This window comes from Quercus robur, chromosome 3, assembly GCF_932294415.1.
Source record: "Quercus robur chromosome 3, dhQueRobu3.1, whole genome shotgun sequence".
Taxonomy (NCBI): Eukaryota; Viridiplantae; Streptophyta; class Magnoliopsida; order Fagales; family Fagaceae; genus Quercus; species Quercus robur.
In genome coordinates this window covers 29,203,089-29,226,495 of record NC_065536.1, presented here as the reverse complement: position 1 = coordinate 29,226,495, position 23,407 = coordinate 29,203,089, and the positions used below count along the sequence as shown (strand labels likewise).

The window sequence follows — 23,407 nt, the reverse complement described above, 5'->3', positions numbered from 1 at the left end:
ACTTACCTAAGAGATCAATATTTATATTCGATGTTGGCCTGGTCTTAAAGGACCCATTAAGTCCTATGGAAATGTTATCTCACTTTACCAATTCTTCAACTCTTTCCCTTCCCCTTCCCAGTTCAGACTACATCTCTTATAATGTCTTGATAGTGTGGCAACCACCAAAGTTAACCAATCCCTAGCACACTTCCCTAGGACACCTTCCAAAAAGGTTCATGTGTTTACTTAATGGTTAAATTCTGCAAAGAATTGAGCTTAAATTGAGACCCCAAAAGAAGCCTTATATAAATAGGAGAGCCCCTACTCAACAATACTTATAAAAGCATTGTAGTCTAGCTAGATTAACATGCAACCCTAAAACCTCTTTAAGAAAAGTCATAATAGAAGCCTGGAAAGTGAGGCACTCAAGGCAGATAGAATGCAGCCAATAATGTATAGCATAAAAGAGAGCAAATATTTATGTTTTGTAATTGGGTGACTAGAAGAACCCTGGGCAATATAATAAGTCCCTCCGTTGATGCTCTTAGCCTACTCTAGACAATCGTCCAAGCAAACTCTTAGCCTACACTAAAGTATTCGCAGTTGCAGAGAGCACAATCAAATAAGAAAAAGGATATCACTAGCAAATTGTACGAGTGTTTAGGGTCATCATGAAAATTTTATCAAGATCTTCTAGTGGTCCTCCTTCCCTACTCCTAGAAACCACTCAAAACACTTTTTCACTACAGTCTATAGATACGAAAAGGGTCACCATGCTAATCCCTAAGGAGCTCTAAACAGAACCCCAAAATGTCATTGATACAAAAATAGCTGCAACAACACAGAAAATATAAAATGTCCCCCAGTTTTTCATTTTTTCTTTTTGAAAAGACTTTAATCAATATTATCTTAATTTCTATGAGTATGATTTTGGATATGATAGAATGGAATAGAAGAATACATGTGGTCTACTTCAATTAGTCTTTTGAGGATCCATGGCTAACCCCAAAAGTTTTAAGACTAAGACATTGTTGTTGTTGTTGTATCTTACTCTCTATGAGATTAATTTCTTTGAGTTCCTTCAACTATCACCCCACCTTGATGCCTAATTTTATAGAGGAATACATCCAACTCTAGATGCATTATTGTTTGAGAAAATTCAAATTAGAAGGGAATGTGATAATATCAAAAAAATATTTGATATTATATGTTGCCTCATTTTGGTTATATTAATTGTTCTGTCTTACTTGAAAAAACTACATGATTAACATGCATAAATTACTCAATGTAGTTTAACAAACACACAAGTTAGATGTAATAATATAGAGCTAGGCATATATTAACTTTAGCAATGAAATCATTTTAGCCCTTTCGTTCATTACTGATGAAACGATATCATTTCAAAATTAAACAATAAATCAAATGGAACACTACATACCAAATCAAATTTAACTCTTACAAGCTATTAATGAAATGAAATGCATATCACAGAACAATGCATAGAAATTTGATAGAAGATCCATCCAACTCACATACTCCTATTCCCTTTTTTTGACAAAATACAAGATAGAAATTTGATTTGCCTGATTCTTTTTTTTTTAATAGTGAATTTTAGGAAAGCGAGGATCCGTATATCAATTTATACATGATTCAATATATGCATGATTCAGTGATTTAAGCACATATCAACAGTTCAACCCACGAACACAAAAAAGTGTAAAAATAATAAATCAAACCCACCCAAAAAAAAAAAAAAAAAAAAGCATTTAACAAAGAAATGGATTACCTAGTGTTTCACGAGCTTCTATAGAATGTGGGTTTCAGTGATACAGAAGCTAGGACTTATGGGTAGCGGGTTTCAGTGAGGCAGGGTGGCCAGAGTGTTTGGATGAGTATGTGGATTTAGGGTTTGATTTAGGGGGAAGAATTGAGGGAGAAGAATCCTTGTTTGGACGAGGAATTTGGTGGAGGACGAGGAATTAAGAGTGTAGAGGAAGAATCAGAGTGAGGAATTGAAAGTGTCTTTGTGGTGAGTGTGAACGACTGAGAGTGGAGAGTGGTGAGAGTGTGAGTGAATGACAGCGTGAAGGGAATTTTGCTTTTATGAAATTAAGCCTCTAAGGGTCAAGTTCTAGGTGGATAAAAAAACCATGTCATCTACATCAGAACATGGAAATTGAGTCTTTAAGGGTCGATATGGAAATTGAGGCTTTAAGAGTCGATATGGAAATTGAGCCTCTAAGGGTCGAGTTCTAGGTGGATTCTGCGTGGAAAAAAACTACGTCATCTACATCAAAACACGAAAATCGAGCCTTTGAGGCTCGAGTTCTTAGGGGTAAATCGAGTCTCTTAAACTCAAGATGCTAGTTTAATATATAGTTTAGAATCATTGCTAACTAACTATATTGTCTGGGGATTGGTGTTATTTGCCAATTTTTGCCACATCTCTCTATCACTAGCTCTCTGTATAAGAATATATTTTTTCTTTGTAAATTACCTGGAAATACTTGCTGACTTGCTGGTGAGCAGAGTCTCTGTATAGCTCTTCTCTAGGAATAGCTTCTTTCTGTCTTGTCTCTCTTCTTCTTCTTCTTCTTTTTTATTTTTTTTTTCTTTTCTTCTCTCTCTCACTCTCTCTCTCTTAAAAACGATGAGTTTTGATGTCAAAAAAAAAAATTGCTATTAAACTATGCATATTGCCTCAACATTTACTAAACCAAAATAATATTCCTAAGACCATTCATGCTTTTTATATAGTTAGGGTTTGTTTGGAATCTATTGATTTTGTTGAAACGGAAAACTTTTTGCTGAAAGTATTGTAGATAAATGTAAAAGTTTGTAGAAATAGTATAGTGAGACCTATGAATAGTACCAAAAAGTGCAGTGAGACCCATAAATGGTAGAAAAAATAAGCTAAATAGTAAAATAAGCTGGCTTTTTAATTTGGAGCCAAACGCACACTTAGTAGATATAATATTATTCATTTGCTATGTTAACTTTGTTAGAAACATAGCATGGAGTGAATAAGAAATTGACTTCTAATATGTCTACTTAAATATTATATTGTGTGATGGACGAATTTTGCTTTAAGGAGATTGTGTTAAACACAAGACTTGATCTATATCATTCATGCTTAATGCATTTAGTCTATGAGTTTTTAATTATTTTGCAAATTTCTTCTTATAAATATGGTATCTATTTATTATTTTTGCCTATCACATCTTTTTGTATTATTGCTTATAATTAGATCTGTGTGTTGTTACTATTTTCTTAATCACAAAAGTAAATTGTTGAAATATATCTGTTAAGTTATGGCTTTCACATAACATTTATGTTGGCTTTATTCCATGACAAAAAGTGTTGTTATTTCATTAATTTATTTCCTTGTATTTTGTGGAATTTAATTGTAATGGATTTAATATTAAGTTGGTGAAGATTGCTCAAGACAGTGAAGTTCGCAACTTACTCACAATTGACTCGCGAGTGGACAACTAGTGAAAGGTCACATGAGAAGCACACGCTGGAAGCTGAAGAGTCAAGTGTTAGGCTGTATTTTGCGAGTCACTTTGCGACTTGGCTAACTTGCGAGTGACTTGTGAAACTCTTTGCCTGGATGATTTTAAATGTGACTCTTATATCCTTCACCCATACTATATATATCCTCATTACCCATAAAATTGTAAAGAGACTATTCAAAAGAAAACCTTAGAGAGGTTTCTACAAAACCCTCTTTTTTAGAGAGAGCTACACATCCTTAAGTGAGAATTCCTTTGTATTCTCTTCTCCTTCCCCTCTCTCATTGTTATACCTTGAGAGGAGATATGTACCCAAACACAACCCACACCTATTCAGAGTGTAGAGAGTGTTTTGGAGCTTGGGAAGCATTGGGTATTTGCCAAAAGAAGTTGGTGAGGCTTGGTGGTGCAATCGAGTGGAATTGCGAGATCTGGATAACTAGTGAAAATAAGACTCCGAGAAGTTGGTTGGTAGCTGGAGCTTGGAGGGCTTAAGTACTCTGGGTAGATTAGGTTTGGAGGATCTTTTGGTATCCTTGCACTCTAACTTATTCACTGGTGGATCATTTTGACTTGAAGGATCGCGGAGAGGTTTTTTGTCGAGGTCTTCAATTTTCTCTTTGATAACACATTGCCATGTTATCTTGGGTTTGCTATTCTTTTACCCACTGCCCTTTCCATTTTAGCATTGCACTTATTTGTTCATACATGCGAATGTTAAGTGTTTTGATTAATTATAATTTGCTAATCACGTATATTCTGCATCAAGTGTGTTTAGATTAAGATTTATCAAGGCGTAATTAAGAATTGGGGATCTAAATAAGCAATAGTGTTTTCACACTAGTTGAGCTTTCAATATCCAACAAACTTCAATTAATTAATTCGTTTCGATTTTGATGTATGTTATTGTGTTTTATGATTAAATGAAGTGCTATAGTCCATACATATATCTTCATACATATATACACTTGATGACATATGGGATAGTGTGATAGACATACATTATTACACGCAGGTGCACGCACACACATTCACATATATACAGTTATGACAAATCTAGGTAGTAAAATGCTACTCATATAAGAATAATCAAGTAATTGAATCAGGGACTCAAGGATTTAAGATTTATTTTTGAACAAGGTACATACTAGTGTCAAAGAGCAACAATTATATAGGTGTTGCACCACTGGCAGCTCTACATAGAGTCCAGGGTGGTCACAAGACCACTTTGGCCTGGAAAAAAAAAAAAATTATGTATAAATTTTAAAAATTTATGATTTTTTTTTATCCTTAAAAAAACTTTGTGAAAATCCTAAATTTTTTTTTTTTTTAAGCCCAACATAATTAAATTTTGGACAAAATTTGACAACAAACTTGGCTGTAAGTTAAGGCTACAACTCTATTTAATTTTTTTTATTGGATATGAATTTTGACAAATCCACCATTTAATTACATTTTCTTTTTATATCCTCTATATTTGCAAAATTTTAAGAAAATCAAAGATCAATAGCTATGTTATTAATCAAATGTTTAAATTTCGAGTTTTTGTAGTTTAAAATTATACATAAAAAATAAGTTTATGAATTGAATAGTAAATAACATCTAATTGACATGAAATTTGACATGTGCTTTAAGATATAGAGAACATGCAATTCAACGATAGATTTTCAAAATATGTAGCAATGTTAATTTGTTTAGTAAGATTTGTAGCTTTGCGTTACAACTTAGTCAAAGGTCCTATACGCGTGATGCATGAGATACCTTCTCATTTTATACTCTTTCTCCTTAGTCTCCAAAGCTAGGTAGGAAGTTAACTCTGAAACTTGAAAGGAGTGCATGCTCTATATGCTAGGCTTGCCCAAGGGAGCTCATGAGTTATAATTTTGTAATCTCATTCCCTTTAATAATTCAAGCCTTAGCAGGGACGAACGCAGGATTTTAAGCCGGGGGGGGGGGGGGGGGGGCTAGAGATAAGCAAAATTTTTTTTTTTCAAATACGCATCCATATAGTATTAATAAATTATCAACCAAGACAAATACCCAAAAATCATTGTTTCTTAATATATTAAGATACAATCTACTAACAAAAACAAAAGATGCGAAACACTATTGTTTCTTTATACAATCATCTATGAAAAGGGAACTCGACGCTCTTTCAAATCTTCAAAATCATCTACTACTGAATCCAAACTAAATGTCGAAGCTATATCATTTTCAATGTATAACATCAAAGAGTCATTCAAAAAGTCATCTTCCATTTTGTTTCGAAGTTCAGTTTTGACAAGTTTCATAGCTGAAAATGCTCGCTCTGTAGTAGCAGTAGAAACTGGAAGAGTAAGCACAAGTATCACCATTCTATAAACAAGTTTGTAGTGTTCTGAATTTCCAGTTCTCACTAACCATTGAGACAACTCAGATAAACTTTTCAATTTTTTGAACTCTGGGTTTTGGACTACATTATGCTCAAAATGATAAAGCTCCTTCTCCAACACTTGTTTGTCATAATCTGTGAAATCTTGTGGATAGAAATTCTTTACCAACAAACAAAGATCACTAATTCTGAAAGATTTTAATGCCTCTCGAGGTTCTAAAGCTGAGCTAAGCCTAAGCAACTCCATTGCATCTTCATTAAACCGATAATTTAGTTCCTGTAGTTGAGAATCTATTGTAGCATAAAAAATATTTACTCGATAATGATGCTCATTTGTAACGTTATCTGGTTGATTATGAGCTCGACCTCGCCTTGCAACATAACGAGCATTTATATCCAGGACATCAATGCGATGCTTCTCACAAAATGATATCACAGTGGTGAGTAAGCCATCCCAACCATCATCTCTAAATTTTTGGATAAGTGCTTTAGTAGATGAAACTAAATGCATGGCATTTAAAATGTCTTGAGATTGGCTTTGCAAAGCTTGACAAAGTTTATCAGTGATCTCCATAGTTTCCTTCTCAAGATGCAAGATGAAAACAAATTCAAATGAAGTTAAACCTTCATAAGTTGACTCTCCTTCTGCCCGATTTTCTCCATCAATTGCACCATCAATTATATTTTGTAAAACTTTAACAGTTGAACTAAACATCCTTAATAAGCTAGAAACTGATCTAAAATGTGAACTCCAATGTGTTTCTCCAGGTCGTTGTAAAGTGCCAATTTGATTAAGTCCACTTCCAGTCTCAAGCTCTTCAAGATCAATCAAACGTGCTATTTCATTAGCATTGGCAACTTTCAATTGCTCATTGCGCTTGCATGAAGCACTAACAATTTTGATCAGAAAAAGCAATGTAAGAAAAAAATGACTAATGGGAACAACTTGTTTTGATGCTTTTACTAATGCCAATTGTAAGCGATGTGCAAAACAATGGATATAGTAAGCATATGGGCAATCATTCAAAATCAAAGCTTGTAATCCATTCCACAGACCTCGCATGTTGCTTGCTCCATCATATCCTTGCCCTCGAATATTTTGTATATCTAAGCAATATTGAGATAACAAAGAATATATCCCCTTCTTTAGAGTCAAAGTTGCAGTGTCAACAACATGAATAAGCCCAAAAAAGCGTTCTTTCACAAAGCCTTCTGCATCAACATATCTAAACACCACAGCCATTTGCTCTTTCATGGACTCATCACTAGCTTCATCAACCATTATGCAAAACTTTGCATCACCAATTTCTTCCCGAATGGCCTTCTTCACTTTGGCTGAGAAAACATGTAAAATTTCCTTTTGAATCCTAGGTGATGTGTAGGTTGCATTTTTTGGAGCTTTTTCTATTATTTCAGCAACCTTCTCATTCCAAAAAGTCACAATACCCAATGATTCATGAAAGTTCCCACGATTTAATGAACTAAAACTTTTATCTCGACCTCTAAAAGCTATAGCTTGAAAGGCAAGATTTCGCACAATAAAAATTGTGGCCTTCAATTGCAACCGATTATTTGCAATTTGTTCAGTAGTGAAATGATCAACTACCCTTTGCAAATGCTACGATTGGTTCATCAAATCCTTACACATTTGCTCAGCAACTCTATGAGCTGAGTTAGGATCTTTTCCTATATGAACTTGAAAAGAACAATCTTTGCCCCCAACCTTTTTCCAATTTCTAAATCCACCAACAATAAATGTATTTTGTCCCACAACCACATTTGGATTATGAAAGACAAAGCAGGGTAGACAATAAGCTGCATCTGTTGTAGGAGAATATTCAAGCCATTTTGAATTATTTCTATACCAAGAAGCTTGAAAACTACGATTATGCTTTCCACTTTTTAATGTAAACCCGTCGAATTTCATCACGTTGATTAACATGATATTCCCATATTTGTTTGCGTGTTCCGGGATCATAATCCAAAGAATCAAGGTCAATTCTTTGAAATTGTGTTTGAGAGATTGGAACATCCGCATTTTCCAGAATTGGAACATCCACATTTTCCGGAATTGGAATAGCAACATTAGTTGTTGGCAATTCCACGTTGACTTCAGAAGAATTTGAAGTTGAACATTTTCTTTTGAAAAAATCAAGCATTGTAGTTGATTTTTTCATGATCTACAAATAAAATAAAAATTATATAAGAATTACCGTTATTTTTTTAAATTTGTGTGATAATTTCTTATATTATATGATTTATTTTTTTTTCTTTTTGTCTTTTGTCTGCCTTTAATATCTTTGTGTTTAAACTACCTTTATTTATGACTCTGTGTTGTCTCTTCCTTTATTTATATCTTTTATGTTTTTTGTATCTTTGTATTGTCTCTTGTCTTCATCTTCCTAATTCTGACCCACTAACCCAAATATCCAATGAATCCCACTACAGACAGTCAAGCACTACTAACAAAAACTTTTCTTTAACTTTACCTTTTTTTTTGTTTTTTTGTTTTCTCCCCTGTCACTTGTCTTTGCCCAACAGCAACTCCACACCACTTTTCCCTATTCCCTATTATTATGTCCAACTAATGTCCAACTACCGGTTAACAAAGCATCTGACTGTCACTACAATCTCTACTCTCTCTATCTATCTCTTTTATCTATATAATGCAAGGCAGCAAGAGCCACAAACACAGTCACAAAGCCAAAAACCCAAAAAAAAAAAACACAAACAGTTCAGTTCAGCCACAGCACAAGCACCAAATCACCAAATCAGTTCAGTAACTTCAGTTCATCAGTAAAAACACAAACAAGAAACACTTAAACACCACAAGCACAGTTTCTTTGATTCTCAGAATCTCAGATCATAGATTCACAAGGTTTTGAAATTTGAAGGAAAAGATAAGAGTTAAAGAGTAAATACCTGTGATTCTGTGAAGGCTCGAAGTTGGGCTGGGCAGATCGGGAAACGGCAACCGACGGCAGCAACGGCAAGTGGATCTCGTCTCGCATGGCGGCGTGGGTCTCGCTCGAAGCTGGGTTCGCACTTCGCACTCTCTCGCTCTCGTCTCGCTCTCTGTCTCTCTCCGTCACGGTGTCACGGCGACACCGCTGCCTCTCTGTCTCTCTCCGTCTCGCTCGTAGCTCTCGCCTCTCGGTCTCTCACTTTCCTTTCTTTTTTTTTTTTTTTTTTTTTTTTTTTTTGTGGATTGACATGGGTTATGGCCTTATGGGCTTTGCTCTGAACTGGCCGGATGATGGGCTAGGGGAAGGGGGGCCGGAGTAAAAATTTCAAGGGGGCCCAAGCCCCTATTTTTTTTTTTTGGAAAAATTTTACTTGCTAAAAAATTTTTTTTTTGGGCCTAGGGGGGGCCCGGGCCCCCTTAGCCTTGTACCTGGGTCCGTCTCTGCCTTAGTCATAGCCTTGTTCAAACCAAACGTAACATTACTTATGGTGATTTATGCCAAGTAATGGCCTAGGCAATTTGAGAGTGAGGACTAAAATATGCTTACCCAACTCCAACTCTTCGGCCTAAATGGGCAATCAGATTCAGAATCAATCCCACCATTAGATTTGGAGCTCACAAATCAGTATGGACTATGGATCCCTCTTTTAATTTACTAAAGCTAAATTGAAAATCTTATGGAAAAAAATAAAATAAAAATGAATGAAAAAATTCAAATGCATTATGTGAGTAATTAATCAATGTGGTGGATCCTTTCTATGAAAGAGACTGTCACAAATTACCATTCTTTTTTTCTCAAATCTTATTATGATAATATATATATATATATATAAAATAGCATGAGATGAGATAGATAGTGAGATCCTTTACAAGAACTTAGAAATTTGTTTATTGAGAGTAAACCATATTATGCTGCTATTCTTATGGATATCAAATCAAAGGACTGATCAAGAGAGACATTGTACCCCAAGTTATGAGACACCCTTTGTCTCCTTCAACTTACAAGTCTTATTTTTGCTACGCTGTTATATGCTTAAGATTACTACTCGGAGGTAAGTTAACTACATTGTCAACAAAATCAAAATTTAACTTGGTATACCATGCCAATTTGTGTACTATCTTCTTTAAAATCTTGTTTTTTGGTGAATTGTTTAGTTCATTTTTACTAATTCAAGATTATTTTGTTATCAAATGGCATTTAAGCAATAGTTATTTAGGTCCATATGGTTTGTACTTTGTCCTACTGGTGAAACTATTTGTAAAAGTGGAGGGTGTCAAAATTAATATACTCTAAACTGGCACCAAGGCATGGGCTAGCTAAGAGCTGAGATTACTCTCCTTAGACATTATATGCCTCTTTTAGCATAAAAAATAATTAGAGCTAGATCAAGTTGGGTTTTGTTAGATTTGGTTCAGGTATAACTCAGATAGTTTGGAATCATTAGATAAAATTTAAGGATAATTTTGTACTCATTTTAATTTAAAAGAATATTGATTCTAATAAAAAAAATTTAAAGAATATTGATAAACTTGTATATACATTAGAAATATAGAAAATATTGCTAGATTTTTGAAAAATTATTACTGTAATGCAAATCAATGAGATAGAGGAGCTGAATTTTAAACACATTGTGGGAGCGAATTATTTGAACTCTAGATAATTCGCGTGCATTACCATCATTAGAAAAATTTTGGTTACCGACATAAATTTATATTTTTTAACCTATCCAAACCAATGTGGTAACACTTTATGTTTTTTTGTTAATGACTAAACACTCTCGCAATCATAATCATTATTTTTATGGTTATATGGTTTTATTTTTTTAGCAGTTTTGACTTGATAGGTACTTTAATTATTCAAGTAAAACGACATTTACTAATTGAGTTAATTGGAATCTATGCAACAATCCAGATTTAAGATATATAAATAGATTATAATGTTTTTTTTTCTCTCCTTTGGTCCACTAAAGGTCAATTTTTTTTTTTTAATTTTTATAATTTAATAGTTGGAGCGTGGTAGGGAGGATCTAAACCTTGAATGTCTCGGTTGGAAATACTAAGAAGTATCAACTAGTTAAATCATCAATTTATTGACATGCTTCACAACGTCTTAAAAAAATATATATTTTGAGCTTGTATCATTAATTCAAGCTAAGAGAGAATAAACACTGAAAATTAAACCAAATATATCTCAAGTTATTGAGGAAGAATCTATAAAAACTTGTTAATTTTTTTATGGATATTGCATGATGATCTACACCTTAGACATAGAGTGAAAAATGCCATGACTAATATTGAACTCAACTAAAAATCCAATACTAGCTAGTATTGGATAACATTATTTTCTACTATTATGTAATCTAAATATAGGACATACTAAGTAATGGAGCAAGAACCATGATGAGCATGACGCAAAAACATTGATCACATTATCACACGCCGTGCCTCATAATATAGTATTGTGACAAAAGGTTTGCATATTGGTCAAATATGGTCGTTTCAGCCCTTAAATATGTCTTCTTCAAGTCGTATGCCTTCTGATTTTCAATAATCACAGCACACCGTTCATGAATTATCATGATATCTTTCTCCAAAAAAGATTTTTTATTCAACAAGTCTTTCATATGCTGATCTTTTTTATTTTCAGCTTTTTTTACAGCTTCTCGATTCCTCCTTTTTCTCTCTTCAATTTTCGCAGATGTTGCTGTCACGCTCTCCATAACAATGGTAATTGAAATTTCAACATAAATCATATATTAGCAAACATACAATAACAACAGTGAACCATATAGAAAGAAAAGTAACAATCAATTACACATAAATACAATAAAACTAATAACTCAAGTTAATAAAAACCATAAAGTAAATAGAACAAACAAATTAGAGCTATAACTTACCTTGAAAGTCCGTAGTGAAAAACTTGACAATGATAATAGGTTTAGTAGTGAAAAACTTGTGAAAGTTGAGAATAAGCTTACAATTGTACTAGTATTTATAGAGGACCCATTAGGTTTGTGTGTGTGTGTGTGCAGTGCTGTTTTCCGAATCCACTTATGTAACGGAAAGCTTCACCCTTTGATGCTGCGATTGACAGTGTTTTGCTGTGTCGGTGTCTTAACTCTCACGTCATTAGGATAAAAATTATGCATCTGTCCTAAAAATAAAATAAAAAAAATTTATTAGATTTTGGGTTAGGGAGTTGCACACGGTTTAGTAGTAAAAATTATCTTCTTGAAATTTAAGAGCATAGGCGGTAGTTTTTCTATATATATATATATAACCGAAACCTCTGAAACTCTCACAATTTTTCACATCATCATTTTAATTTATAATTTTATAAAAAAAAAAATTAATTTTTTAAACTAAATAGTAAATACTACATGAAACCTTTGACAAACCCGACTATAGCCTATAAGTTTTTTGTCAAACACGAAAACAGACCTCTTCCGGAAAAATATTGAAAACCCCAAACACCCTCCCCAATTTTTTCTTTTTTTCCCACCCATGACATAGCCACCGTTGTCCGTTGTCATCACTGTCAGCCACCATAGCCATCAAGTTTGTATCTTTTCCACTCTTTTTGTTTAACTTCAACTCGATAGTTTTAGAAAAACCTCATTATATTTGGTAAATCCTTCAATCCATGGCCCTCTAAATACTAACACACAAAAAACCCCAGATAATACATTCTAAATCATCTAGATCATTATTTAAAAAAAAAAAAAATTAAACTACATTACTATGTCTATGCTGTGCACTCGCATTGCCAGTTGCTCACTGCATGTCTATCGTCGTCCTCTCAACTCCAACTCCAGTCCAAGCCAACACCATTGGTATATATCTCTCTCGCGCTTTGTTTAGTTACTGTTAAGTGGTTTATTGCTTTTGTTGTCTTTCTTTTGACTTTTGAGAAACCGTATGCTGTATAAACTTACTACTCTGCTTCATACTTCAACAATTTAAGTTCCTTGACTTCTAAACATGTGGCTGTCTATTGATTTCATTAAAAAAAATGAAAATAAAACTTGTGGCTGTCAAGTTTAAAGTTTTACTGTGTTTTTTTTTGGAAAAGTTTTACCGTGTTGTTGAGAGAAAGAATGTTATATATAATCTAATATAGTATATAATAGGCTATAATATATATGTATATATAAAATAGTTAATGTATTTATACAAGGGTATGACTTTTGAGATAAATACAAACAATTACTTAATAATAATTTGATTGTTCACACATTTTTTTCTTTCTTTTTAAATTAACTGTATACATGAAAACCATTCACAATTTGTGCATATTCTTTATAAAAAAAAAAAAAAAATGTTCAAGTTTCAAAAGCTATTGCTCAATCATCTTTTCAAAATGCTAAAAATGTATATGTTAAACCCCTAGAAAGCCTAATGTCTAGCTTTACATCAAGTTTGTTTCCATAAACAGCAGATTTAGCAATAATGTTTATTGAAATTATTGAGAGTGTATGATTTGCAAAATAAATTAGAGCAAAAAGTGGCTTTGTGTAGTGAGGCTGTTGTATGTTTTTTTTTTTTGGTTGCAAAATTGAATTTGAGTTTTGGCCTTGAGCCAAGTAAACATACAAAGGTTGTAATTCTCTTTGCAAATAGTTTCTTCATTGTTTTTAATGTTGCTTTAGTTTCCAACATTACACTTTTAATGTAACATTACACTTTCTTTTTCTTTCTCAATCTTTTTTTCTTTTAAATTCTTGGTGGGCAAATCAGTCTCTCACTAATTCTTTTACCTTTCTTTTTAATGTGATGTTGGTTAATTATCCTTTTATTTAACTATCCCGTGCATCACACGGGTTAACGACTACTATAATATTATATAGAAAACACAAATAAGTTGGCATTGGTGAACTCTGTCTACACTTGTTCCATAACACTTTAATTATGTGCCGCTGTAGATGCAAACTAGTGGGATATTCTTTCTGTTTGAATCATTCCTACTTGTTCCTTCCCTGCTCATCGTTTAGGTGTTATTGCAATTATAAAATGGATCCCCATAACATGATTGGTGTGTCCTCTTATTCCTAATGGAATGAAGCTATGCTTCACTGTCCACAAAGAAGAATAATTTATTTTAGCTACTACATTCAGGTGCACCCTTAGATTATGGTTGAGCTTTATTAATTTATAGAGTTGAAGTTATTACGGGGATATACCACTAATGTTTTTGTTGGAGCAAGACAAATCTTGTGCTATTTAAAATTTAAAATTCATATTATCCAATGAGATAATTTAATGAACATTCTAAAAAGTTGAGTTTAAAGAAAACACCAAGCTTTTTACCCTGTTATGGTCTGTTCATCAATAATGCTGCGTTGTTCTCTGGTTTGTTTTCATAATTTTCTTCCTCTCATACTAGGAGAGATGGCAATAGAGTTGCTCATAGTTTAGCTAGGCTAGTTGTGACCATGTCAGAGTGTATTGTGTGAATGAAGAATATTCCACCCCAAATTACTTTACCTTTTGTTCAGACTGATTTAGCCAACCTTTCTTAATAAAATGGATGTTTTCTTTCTTAATAAAATGGATGCCTTTTACATTAACGCAAGAAATATAATGCTTGAAGGTACGTAAATGTGGATTTTTAACCAAATATCATTTAGGTTATAGCTGTATTAAAAATGGATCCTCATATGCGGATTAGCTGATCTTGATCATATGCGGATTAGTTGATTTCAAACTTTTGGAATTGTTTTCTAATGCTATACATGTTGCTTAGCTCTGCTGACAACACATAAAAAAAGTGGTGTGCATATTTCCTTGTGCTTAATTAACTAGTGTTGCTTATATTCTGCAATTTCTTCTGTTTCATCCACACTCTTAATGCTTGAGATTTACTTCTAATTAATGCTATACATGATTCTTTTAATCTTCCAAATCTATGCCATGACCTAATGTACATTACTCAATAGTCACTCTTAAATTCAAAAAAGTATGATCATTGGCAACAAGTTACTTTGACAAACTTTCAATGAGCTCTAGTATGAGTCACTGACATTATTTTTAAAGTGGTCGTTTTCTGCCTCTTACTTAACAATTCTGTTGGGAAATTTAGATCTCGGTTGATAGAATTAAAAAATTTTAAACCCAAGTTATTAATTAGATTTATTATGAATAAAACTTGTTAAAACAAACAAACATCAATATCATGTCAAAATCATGCACATCGGAATAGTAAATAAAACAAGATATGATGACTCAAGAAAACCAATGAAACAAACTAGTTTCATAGTAAAAAACCTGGGAGGAAACCATCCTGAAAAGCAATCCACTATAATAAAGAGAAGTTTTAGATCTAGTACAAAACCATTGTCTCTAGACTCTACAATCCCCGTAGATAAACTTATAGTAGAAACCTTCTATCGCTTCAGAACCTCTGAACTCTTCAATATATGAACGACACCCTTTTGCACGGATTTTAGTACGTGACTAACCAAAGAAGTACGACTCCCAGTACGTGACTAACTCACTCACTTGAAGAAGATTGTTGGCTGTAAAGTTCTTCACGTCATCAACAATGAAGATTAAAAAGCACTTGGTTACAAAACCCTAAGGCGCAAAGACGCAGTAACTTCTTTAAGAGAAAAATGAACTAGGGCATATGTCTCCGGTCACAATATGCTTCAATGAAACCTTTGCATTTAGTTGCGCCCCATGTGACGGCCCTTAAAATAATCCTTATATATGTTTAGGGTTGTGAGAAAAGAAAACCTAAACACATACACATGGATATGCGTGAAATCAGATCTGAAAAACTAATTTTTGTAATTCTCGATAGATAGGTTATCTGTCGAGCAGCTGTCAAGCATCGGGCTAAAATAGCATTTTAGACCTCGATAGATACAATCTATCGAGATTTAAAATACAGGACTTCTTCACTTGTTTCTTAAACAAATTTGCATGGCTTTAACTCTTGACTTGAATAACATGTTTCTTGAAGACTTAAGCCATCCTAGATCTACCTAAATACAAGTAAAGTGCGTTTTGTCAAAGGATTAGCCAATTTTAAATGACATATGTTCTTAACATGATCCACATATGTCCTAACAATCTCTCCTTTTGGCAATCTGTGACAAAACCACAACAAACAAATAAAATATGAGAGAAGTTATAAATCACTCAACTCATACTCACTTGTTGAATACAATAAAATCTAATCCTAACACAAACTCTTGAAAAACTTTGCAAGAAGAGAGTTCATGGCAAGATAGACTTTGACAACCTGTATTTCTGAAACACTTTAAACAAAACTCATCACGGCATCCTAGTGTGAAACAGAAATAAAAGATTGCATACAATAAATAAGAAGCATGTGCATAAAGAGAGAAAAGAAACAACACACGAATAGATAGGTGAAAGAAGGTAATAACAACCTCAATATATATATATATATATATATCAATAAGAGTACAAGGTTTGCTATCACAATGTAAGAACAATATTTCTAAAAAGAAAGAAAAGAAAATATACAAAAAGTTCTCATTACATCCCTCATAAACAAAAACACTCTCCCTATCAAAAGTCCTATACTAACTTTCTCCTTAAGTACATGACTACTTTCATACCTAAAACTACTCCCCCTTTTTGTCACGAATGACAAAGGGTAAGTCACTGAGAAGCAATCATCTCATCGTCACCGGAAGAGCTAGCATCCTTATTCTCATAAGCATCACCATCAGAGTCACCATCGTCGTCCTCATCCTCAGAAGCCTCTAGAGAAGGAGAGGGAGGCTCTATGAAGCCACCAAGGCGAGCCTATCGTCGTGCGATACGACTGACATAGGTGTTCACATGATACATCTTAGAAGTAAATGTATCAAGGCGAGCATCCATGTGTTGAAACTACGCCATAACCGACTCGAAGGTAACACCACCCTCAGAAGAAAAAGGAGCGAATGTGGATGGAGCGGAAGAAGCTGGAGGAGTCGCCATCTTGATTCGTGGCCGCTTCGATCGAAGCTGGGCCTCGCTTTGTCTAACAGTCGCCGCGATAATGGCACACATCACGGAGAAGTGAGGAGACTCGAGATAGGAGACAGACGCATAGTGAAGAATCCATGTGATAGTAGAAGGGAATATAAGCTTATCACGGGTTGCCGTATCCTTATAGACATCTATAAGGGAGAGTATGAAATGAGAGGGAAAGTCTATGGAGAGATCCTAAATGAGGGATAACAAAAAGCGAGCACAAGGCTCAGTAATAGAAATATAGTCAAACAAGGGATAAAGAATAAATGTTATCACCATATTCAGAAACCTTGGACCTTTTGCAAAGCCCGAGCAAGGGCTGTTTTAATGTTCACCCCAAGATGAAGGTGTCTCATAAAAGAGAGATGAGATTTCGTCTTTGGACATAGTTGTTGACGAGGACAATCGAGGTAATCAGGATGCGTTACCCTTGGAACGTGTAGCACCTTGGATATAAGATCCAGAGTGACTACAATACACGTACCTCGAACGCGAGTGAAGAAATGAGGTACTAAGTAATTAAATCTGTGCATATTGGAGTAAAACTCCTGTATGATCATGGAGGGTCAAGTGACCTGGATGTCACAAAGGAACTCCCAACCCCTACTGTTAATGACAGTGGGAAGGTCAGTATTGGAAAAATCTGAAAGGATGACTTGGCGTTCCGAATGAATGTCGCATCGAGAAAAGTTCTCCGAAAAGTTCATACGGGCTTTATCATCACAAAACCTAACATAAGAAGGCGTAGGATCAGAAGAAGATCCCTGCAACGAAGAGGGTTCCGGAACAGAGTAGACTTGCTCTTTGGTGCCATAAGCAGACTAACTGAAAGAAAGAGAGAAAGAGAGAGAGAGAGAGAGACAAGCAGAAGAGTATCAAACATAGTTAATATCAATAAGATAGAAAAGAGAGGTATGTATGCATGAAAAATGCATGAACATATGACATGCAACAATAAAAACATCATGGGCTCAGCCCAATCCAATCCTACTAGCACATAAGATTTCAACATAGAAAACACACATCTATAATGCATGAAACATTGTGAAAATGCAAATGTGATGCAATGCATGAGCATATAGGATCATTTAAACAAAACCCAACCCAAAAACTTCACAAAAATTCATCAATTTTGAAAAACCCCTAAAAATTTTCAAAAACCCCAAAAGTTAGGTCAGAATGTATGAAATGCATGATTAATGAGAGAAAAGAGATCATACCAGAGAGAAAATGCGAGGATTAGGCCGAAATCCAAGTGGGGAAGATGAAGAGTTTAAGTTAGAAGTGTTTGGGAGAGAGAGAGAAGTTTTTTTGTCGAGAGAAAACAGAGAGAAATGACAGAAAAATTCGCGCTGAGCAATATATAGAAAACACGAAGCTCGATGGATTGAGAGGTATCGAGAGCTGTTGAGCACTAATTCTCGACAGATGTATCTGTCGCGGTGCTATCGAGAGTTGTCCACAGCAAAGAGACCTTGATAGATCGTGAAGCTATCGAGCACCTATCGAGCAGACAGAAAGTTTCTTGATGGATCGAGAATCTGTTGAGAAGCTATTGAGACAAATTCTCAAAAACTTCGATAGATCGAGATTGCGTTAACTTCTATCGAGAAATAAGATCAAAGGGCTCGATAGATAGCTTAGTTGTCGAGAGGTATCGAGAAGCTGTCTAGATGTGCAAAAACAGTTTTTCAAAGAAGAAAAAAACACAAAAATGAATGCAATCAAGCATGCTACTTAACCAACAATCCAAACAACATTTTAAGCTCTCAAAAACATCTCTCAACAAGAAAAATTTCAAGCATTTAGATTCAAAACACACACACACACACACTAAACAAGTCTAACCAATTTTATATTTCAAAAACAAGTCAAGACAGTTTAGTGAGCATACATGAACACATGTATTCCTTGTGATGGCCAAATCACATTGTACCTGTACATGTATCAAAAGTAACAAAGAATTTGCGTGTTGTGCGTGAAAAACATTGCAAGATTGCATAAGTATCTACATATTATGACAATTTGAGATATGAGAAAATCAATTTAACTCACACATAATCATAATTGCTTGATGGGGACTATCACTTTCAAGGTACATCCTATAACTTCCACATCTCCTAGAAGATAAGCTTGCAATCATATATAAAGCATTTTGATTCTTTTTGCTTTTATTTCTTTTTGCATAATTTTCTTTTGTTAGCATATCATGCATGGGCATATAAGAGAAAGAAAAGAAATACCCAATTATGTTAAGTTTTTGACATTGCACTTTTGCTATGCCGAAGCATATAGATGTCATTGACATTGCACTTTTGCTATGCCGAATCATACAAATGTCATTTCATGATTGGCGGGCAACAGTAGTGAGATGGTTATTTATGCCTTTCTCTTAGGATTTTCTAGTCCTTCCCGTAAAAAAGAGTGATATGAGTGTTAAGTACAAAAGATTACTTAATCTTACTCATCACAAACACGAGCTACAAAGCTCACTTGCTTAGTTGTGCATAGAGATGCTCATCTAAGCTACAAAAAATACAAAGTTTACAAAACCTTGTTTCAATGGTCATCCAAAGTACACAAGTACCAATGTACACAAAACACACACGATTTTTGTATTTTTCTGATTTTTCAATTTTTATTTTAAAAAATAAAAAACAACCAAACAAAAACAGACAAACAACATGAAAGTATGAAGGAAAGGTGCAGATGCATATGCATGAAAGCATGATTCCAAAAGCAGATAAAAAATCAAGCAAAGGACAACCAGAAAAGAAAATTAAGTCTTAGGCTCATTTCTCACCTACACAGCACGAGTTTTTGGCCGGGAAGATGAAAAGACACGTGTTCTAGTATGTCTACTAAAGGACATAGAAGAATTAGAATTCTCCTGAAATTTAGTTAAAAAGCTCAAAACTTTTAATAACTCCCCGAACAAAGGTGTAGGTCCTTGAAAGAAAACTTGTGACTGTTTGGACACTTGCTTTTGAGGATATAACTTAAAGCAATTAGGATGAATGTGTCCAGAAACACCACAATGTTGACAAACATGAGGTCTAACAAAGGATTTAGAGCCAAATCAGTTTTGGATTTCATACCTTTATCACCTCTCTCAGATTGGGGCATAAAGACAGCCTTTGATCCAGAAGCTGTGGAAGAGGAGGGGCCAGAGAAAACAACATATCCTAAGCCAATCTTATCAGAATTAGGCTTTTGAGCACTCAATACCTCATCAAGCTTTGCACTAGACATCCTCTCTATTTGAGTTCTAGCTTAACTAAGCTTAACCTCAAGATTCTTGACCTTCTCTTCTAATGAGGTGTTCTCCACAACAAGAGTCTCAACCAACCTTGTAGTCTCATCTAATTTGACTAATAGATCAGCTTTTTCAGTTTCTGCCTCATTAAGCTCTTTTCTACAATGATGAGATGTCTTTTCAGATTTTAGGAATTCAGTGCATAGCTTATCATAGGCTTCCTGAAGGGTCATCTTCTTGGGTACTTCATCATTAGAAGAATCCTCACTGTCACTAGCACTCTTCACAATCACCTTGTCGGTTATGGCAACAAAAGCCATAAAGTGACCACATTCATCCATATACTCATTAGAAGAGTCATTCTTAGTATCACTCAAAGTAGCAACCAACCCTTTATCTTTTGAATTCTTGATCTTTTCCTTCATAAGATAGTTTAGGCACTTTATCCTCATATGACCAAAACCTTTGCACTCATGGCACTGGATGAGGGGTTTCTCACTCTTACCCTCCTAGAGGATTTAGATTTCCTAGGAGGTTTATCCTTATCATTTTTCCTATATTGAAGAAGCCTGATAATCTCATTATCCATGAAGGTTAGATCCTTATTCTCCTCATCATCTTCAAAGTCATCAATCTCTTCCTCTATACCCTTAAGAGCCAAGTTTCTACTCTTTCCACATTTTCCCATTAAGCCTAATCCCATCTCATAGGTTTGAAGGTTCCCTACAAGCTCAATCAAAAGAATTTTATCAATGTCCTTCACTTCTTCAATGTCAGTGATCTTGGCATTCAATCTTTCAGGTAATGACCTAAGGATTTTCCTAACAATTTTGGATTTTGCTATAGATTCTCCAAGGTTGAAAGCAGAATTCACAATATCCTTGAGTTTAGCATAGAAGTCATCAAAGGTCTCATCTTCCTCCATCCTTATTTCTTCAAAACTACTAGTGAGTCTTTGAAACTTCATAGCCTTTACTGCCTTGGTACATTCATAGGTGGTCTCAAGAATGGTCCATGCTTCCTAGCAACTTCCGTGGATGATATTTTCTCGAATTCCTTATTGGTCACCCCACAAAACAAAGCATCCAAGGCCCTACTGTTGAAATTTGCCGCTTTGATTGTTACTTCATCCCAATCCACCGGCACTTCCTTTGGCTTAATCCAGCTAACTTCAATAGCTTGCCATACCTGTTCACCTAGAGCCTGCAAAAAAACTTTCATATGAACTTTCCAGTACGCATAATAAGTGCCATCAAATAAAGGACGAATCAAAAGAGATTGTCAACAATCCATGATAATGGGGGTCAAAGATCACACTCAAGAAATTAATCCAATCAGAGTGTACCCGCTCTGATACCACTTGTTGGGAAATTTAGACGCCAGTTAATAGAATTAATAAGTTTTAAACCCAAGTTGTTAATTAGATTTATTATGAATAAACCTTGTTAAAAAAAATAAACATCAATATCATATCAAAATCATGCATAACGGAATAGTAAATAAGACAAGATATGATGACCCAGGAAAACCAATGAAACAAACTAGTTTCACAGTAAAAAACCTGAGGGGAAACCTTCCTGAAAAGCAATCGACTATAATAAAGAGAAGTTTCAAATCTAGTACAAAACTTTTGTCCCTAGACTCTACAATCCCCATGGATAAACTTATAGTAGAAATTTTCTAACCGCTTTAGAACCTCTAAACTCTTCAATATATGAATGCCACCGTTTTGCACGAATCCTAGTATGTGACTAACCAAAGATGCATGGCTCCCAATACGTGACTAACTCACCAACTTGAAGAAGATTGTTGGCTGCAAAGTTCTTCACTTCATCAACAATGAAGATTAAGAAACACTTGGTTACAAAACCCTAAAGCGCAAAGACGTAGTAGCTTCTTCAAGAGAAAGATGAACTAGGGCATATGTCTCTGGTCACAATATACTTCAATGAAACCTTTGCATTAAGTTGCGTCTCATGTGACAGCCCTTAAAATAATCCTTATATATGTTTAGGGTTGTGAGAAAAGAAAGCCTTAACACATACACATGGATATGCGTGAAATCAGATCTGAAAATTGATTTTCATAATTCTTGATAGATAAGTTATTTGTCGAGTAGCTATCGAGCACTGAGCTAAAATAGCCTTTTAGACCTCGATAGATACAATCTGTCGAGATTTAAGATATAGCACTTCTTTATTTGTTTCTTGAACAGATTTGCATGGTTTTAACTCTTGACTTGAACAACATGTTTCTTGAAAACTTAAACCATCCTAGATCTATTCAAATACAAGTAAAGTGCGTTTTGTCAAAGGATTAGCCAATTCTAAATGACATATGTTCTTAACATGATCCACATATGTCCTAACAAATCCTGTCTAGAATACCTCCAAATGCATCAAAAACTACATAATGTTGTGCTCATTTCTTTACTAAAGATTCAGATAGACCTAGAGAAGATGAGTCATGATGAATTATATAAAACAATGGAGAAGATGAGTCTTGATATGTACGAATCTAGCTGTTCCAGATGAATGACAATAGGAATTTTATTGCTTTATGTTATCAGGTTTAATTGGATTTTTAACAGTTCAACTGAGCCTGTAGAGTTGAGCCATTAACAAATATAATGAGGGCTACAAAAGCCGCTACAGTGGATTTTCATTCGTAAGGAAAATGGTAGAACTACAATTTTTGCCACATCTTTTACCACAATTTGCTCATGTGACAAGTTGTGAGTGATGAAGTAAAAGTGGTGGGTTCATATGAGTCTATGACTCTACCACTCATAACTCACTGTGTGGATAAGTTGTAGCAAAATTATGACAAAAATTGTGGTTCTAGCATTATTCCATTCTTAAATATGCTCAGACTTACGTGCTACTGACCTGTTTCGATGTTTGGTTGGTTTGAGGATGCAAAGAGCTTCTTTGAGATAATGGTTTTAGGCCACGTAGTGAATTACTATGCACATGAGTGTTTTATATCCTCTCTCGTTCATTGATATTTGTAAATGTTTTGTTTACAAAACATTGTAGGACTACAAGTTCATTATTATTTTCACAACTATTGGATGCGGCTAATTATGAGTGGTGAAAAAAAAAATTATGAGTTCATATGAAAGGGATAGAATCACAGTTTATCACATAAAATAACTATGAAAAAATGTATATAATTAACTATGGTCTTAAAATAATTCTTTATTTTTAACTTTAATTATTGTCATCTCTTTATAATTGAATTGCTTGGAAATATGGTGCATGTGTGACCAATCAAGAGAAAAAGTTATTTGTTTGGTTGTGGACAAGGACGGCGGCAAGCTTTGA

The 23,407-nt window shown here is 34.4% G+C and overlaps 1 protein-coding gene across 1 annotated transcript; it reads right to left on the bottom strand.

Annotated features, from left to right (window-relative positions):
* Positions 1-5,626: 5,626 nt before the first annotated feature.
* LOC126719488 (uncharacterized) lies at positions 5,627-20,077 on the bottom strand. Its single transcript, XM_050422037.1, has 4 exons — positions 19,924-20,077; positions 7,782-7,978; positions 7,576-7,689; positions 5,627-7,486 (listed from the first exon to the last, which is right to left on the bottom strand). The coding sequence occupies exons 1-4, from the start codon at positions 20,075-20,077 to the stop codon at positions 5,627-5,629; spliced, it is 2,325 nt and encodes a 774-aa protein (XP_050277994.1).
* Between the last annotated feature and the right edge of the window lie 3,330 nt (positions 20,078-23,407).

What these genes read in the sequence shown, in the direction of transcription:
- LOC126719488 (XM_050422037.1), bottom strand. Translation starts at nt 20,077, where the DNA reads ATGTCTAGTGCAAAGCTTGATGAGGTATTGAGTGCTCAAAAGCCTAAT. An exon ending in AACGTGATGAAATTCGACGG is followed by an intron (nt 7,690 to 7,781) that starts GTTTACATTAAA and finishes CTCCTACAACAG; the next exon opens with ATGCAGCTTATTGTCTACCC. An exon ending in AAAGGTTGGGGGCAAAGATT is followed by an intron (nt 7,487 to 7,575) that starts GTTCTTTTCAAG and finishes AACCAATCGTAG; the next exon opens with CATTTGCAAAGGGTAGTTGA.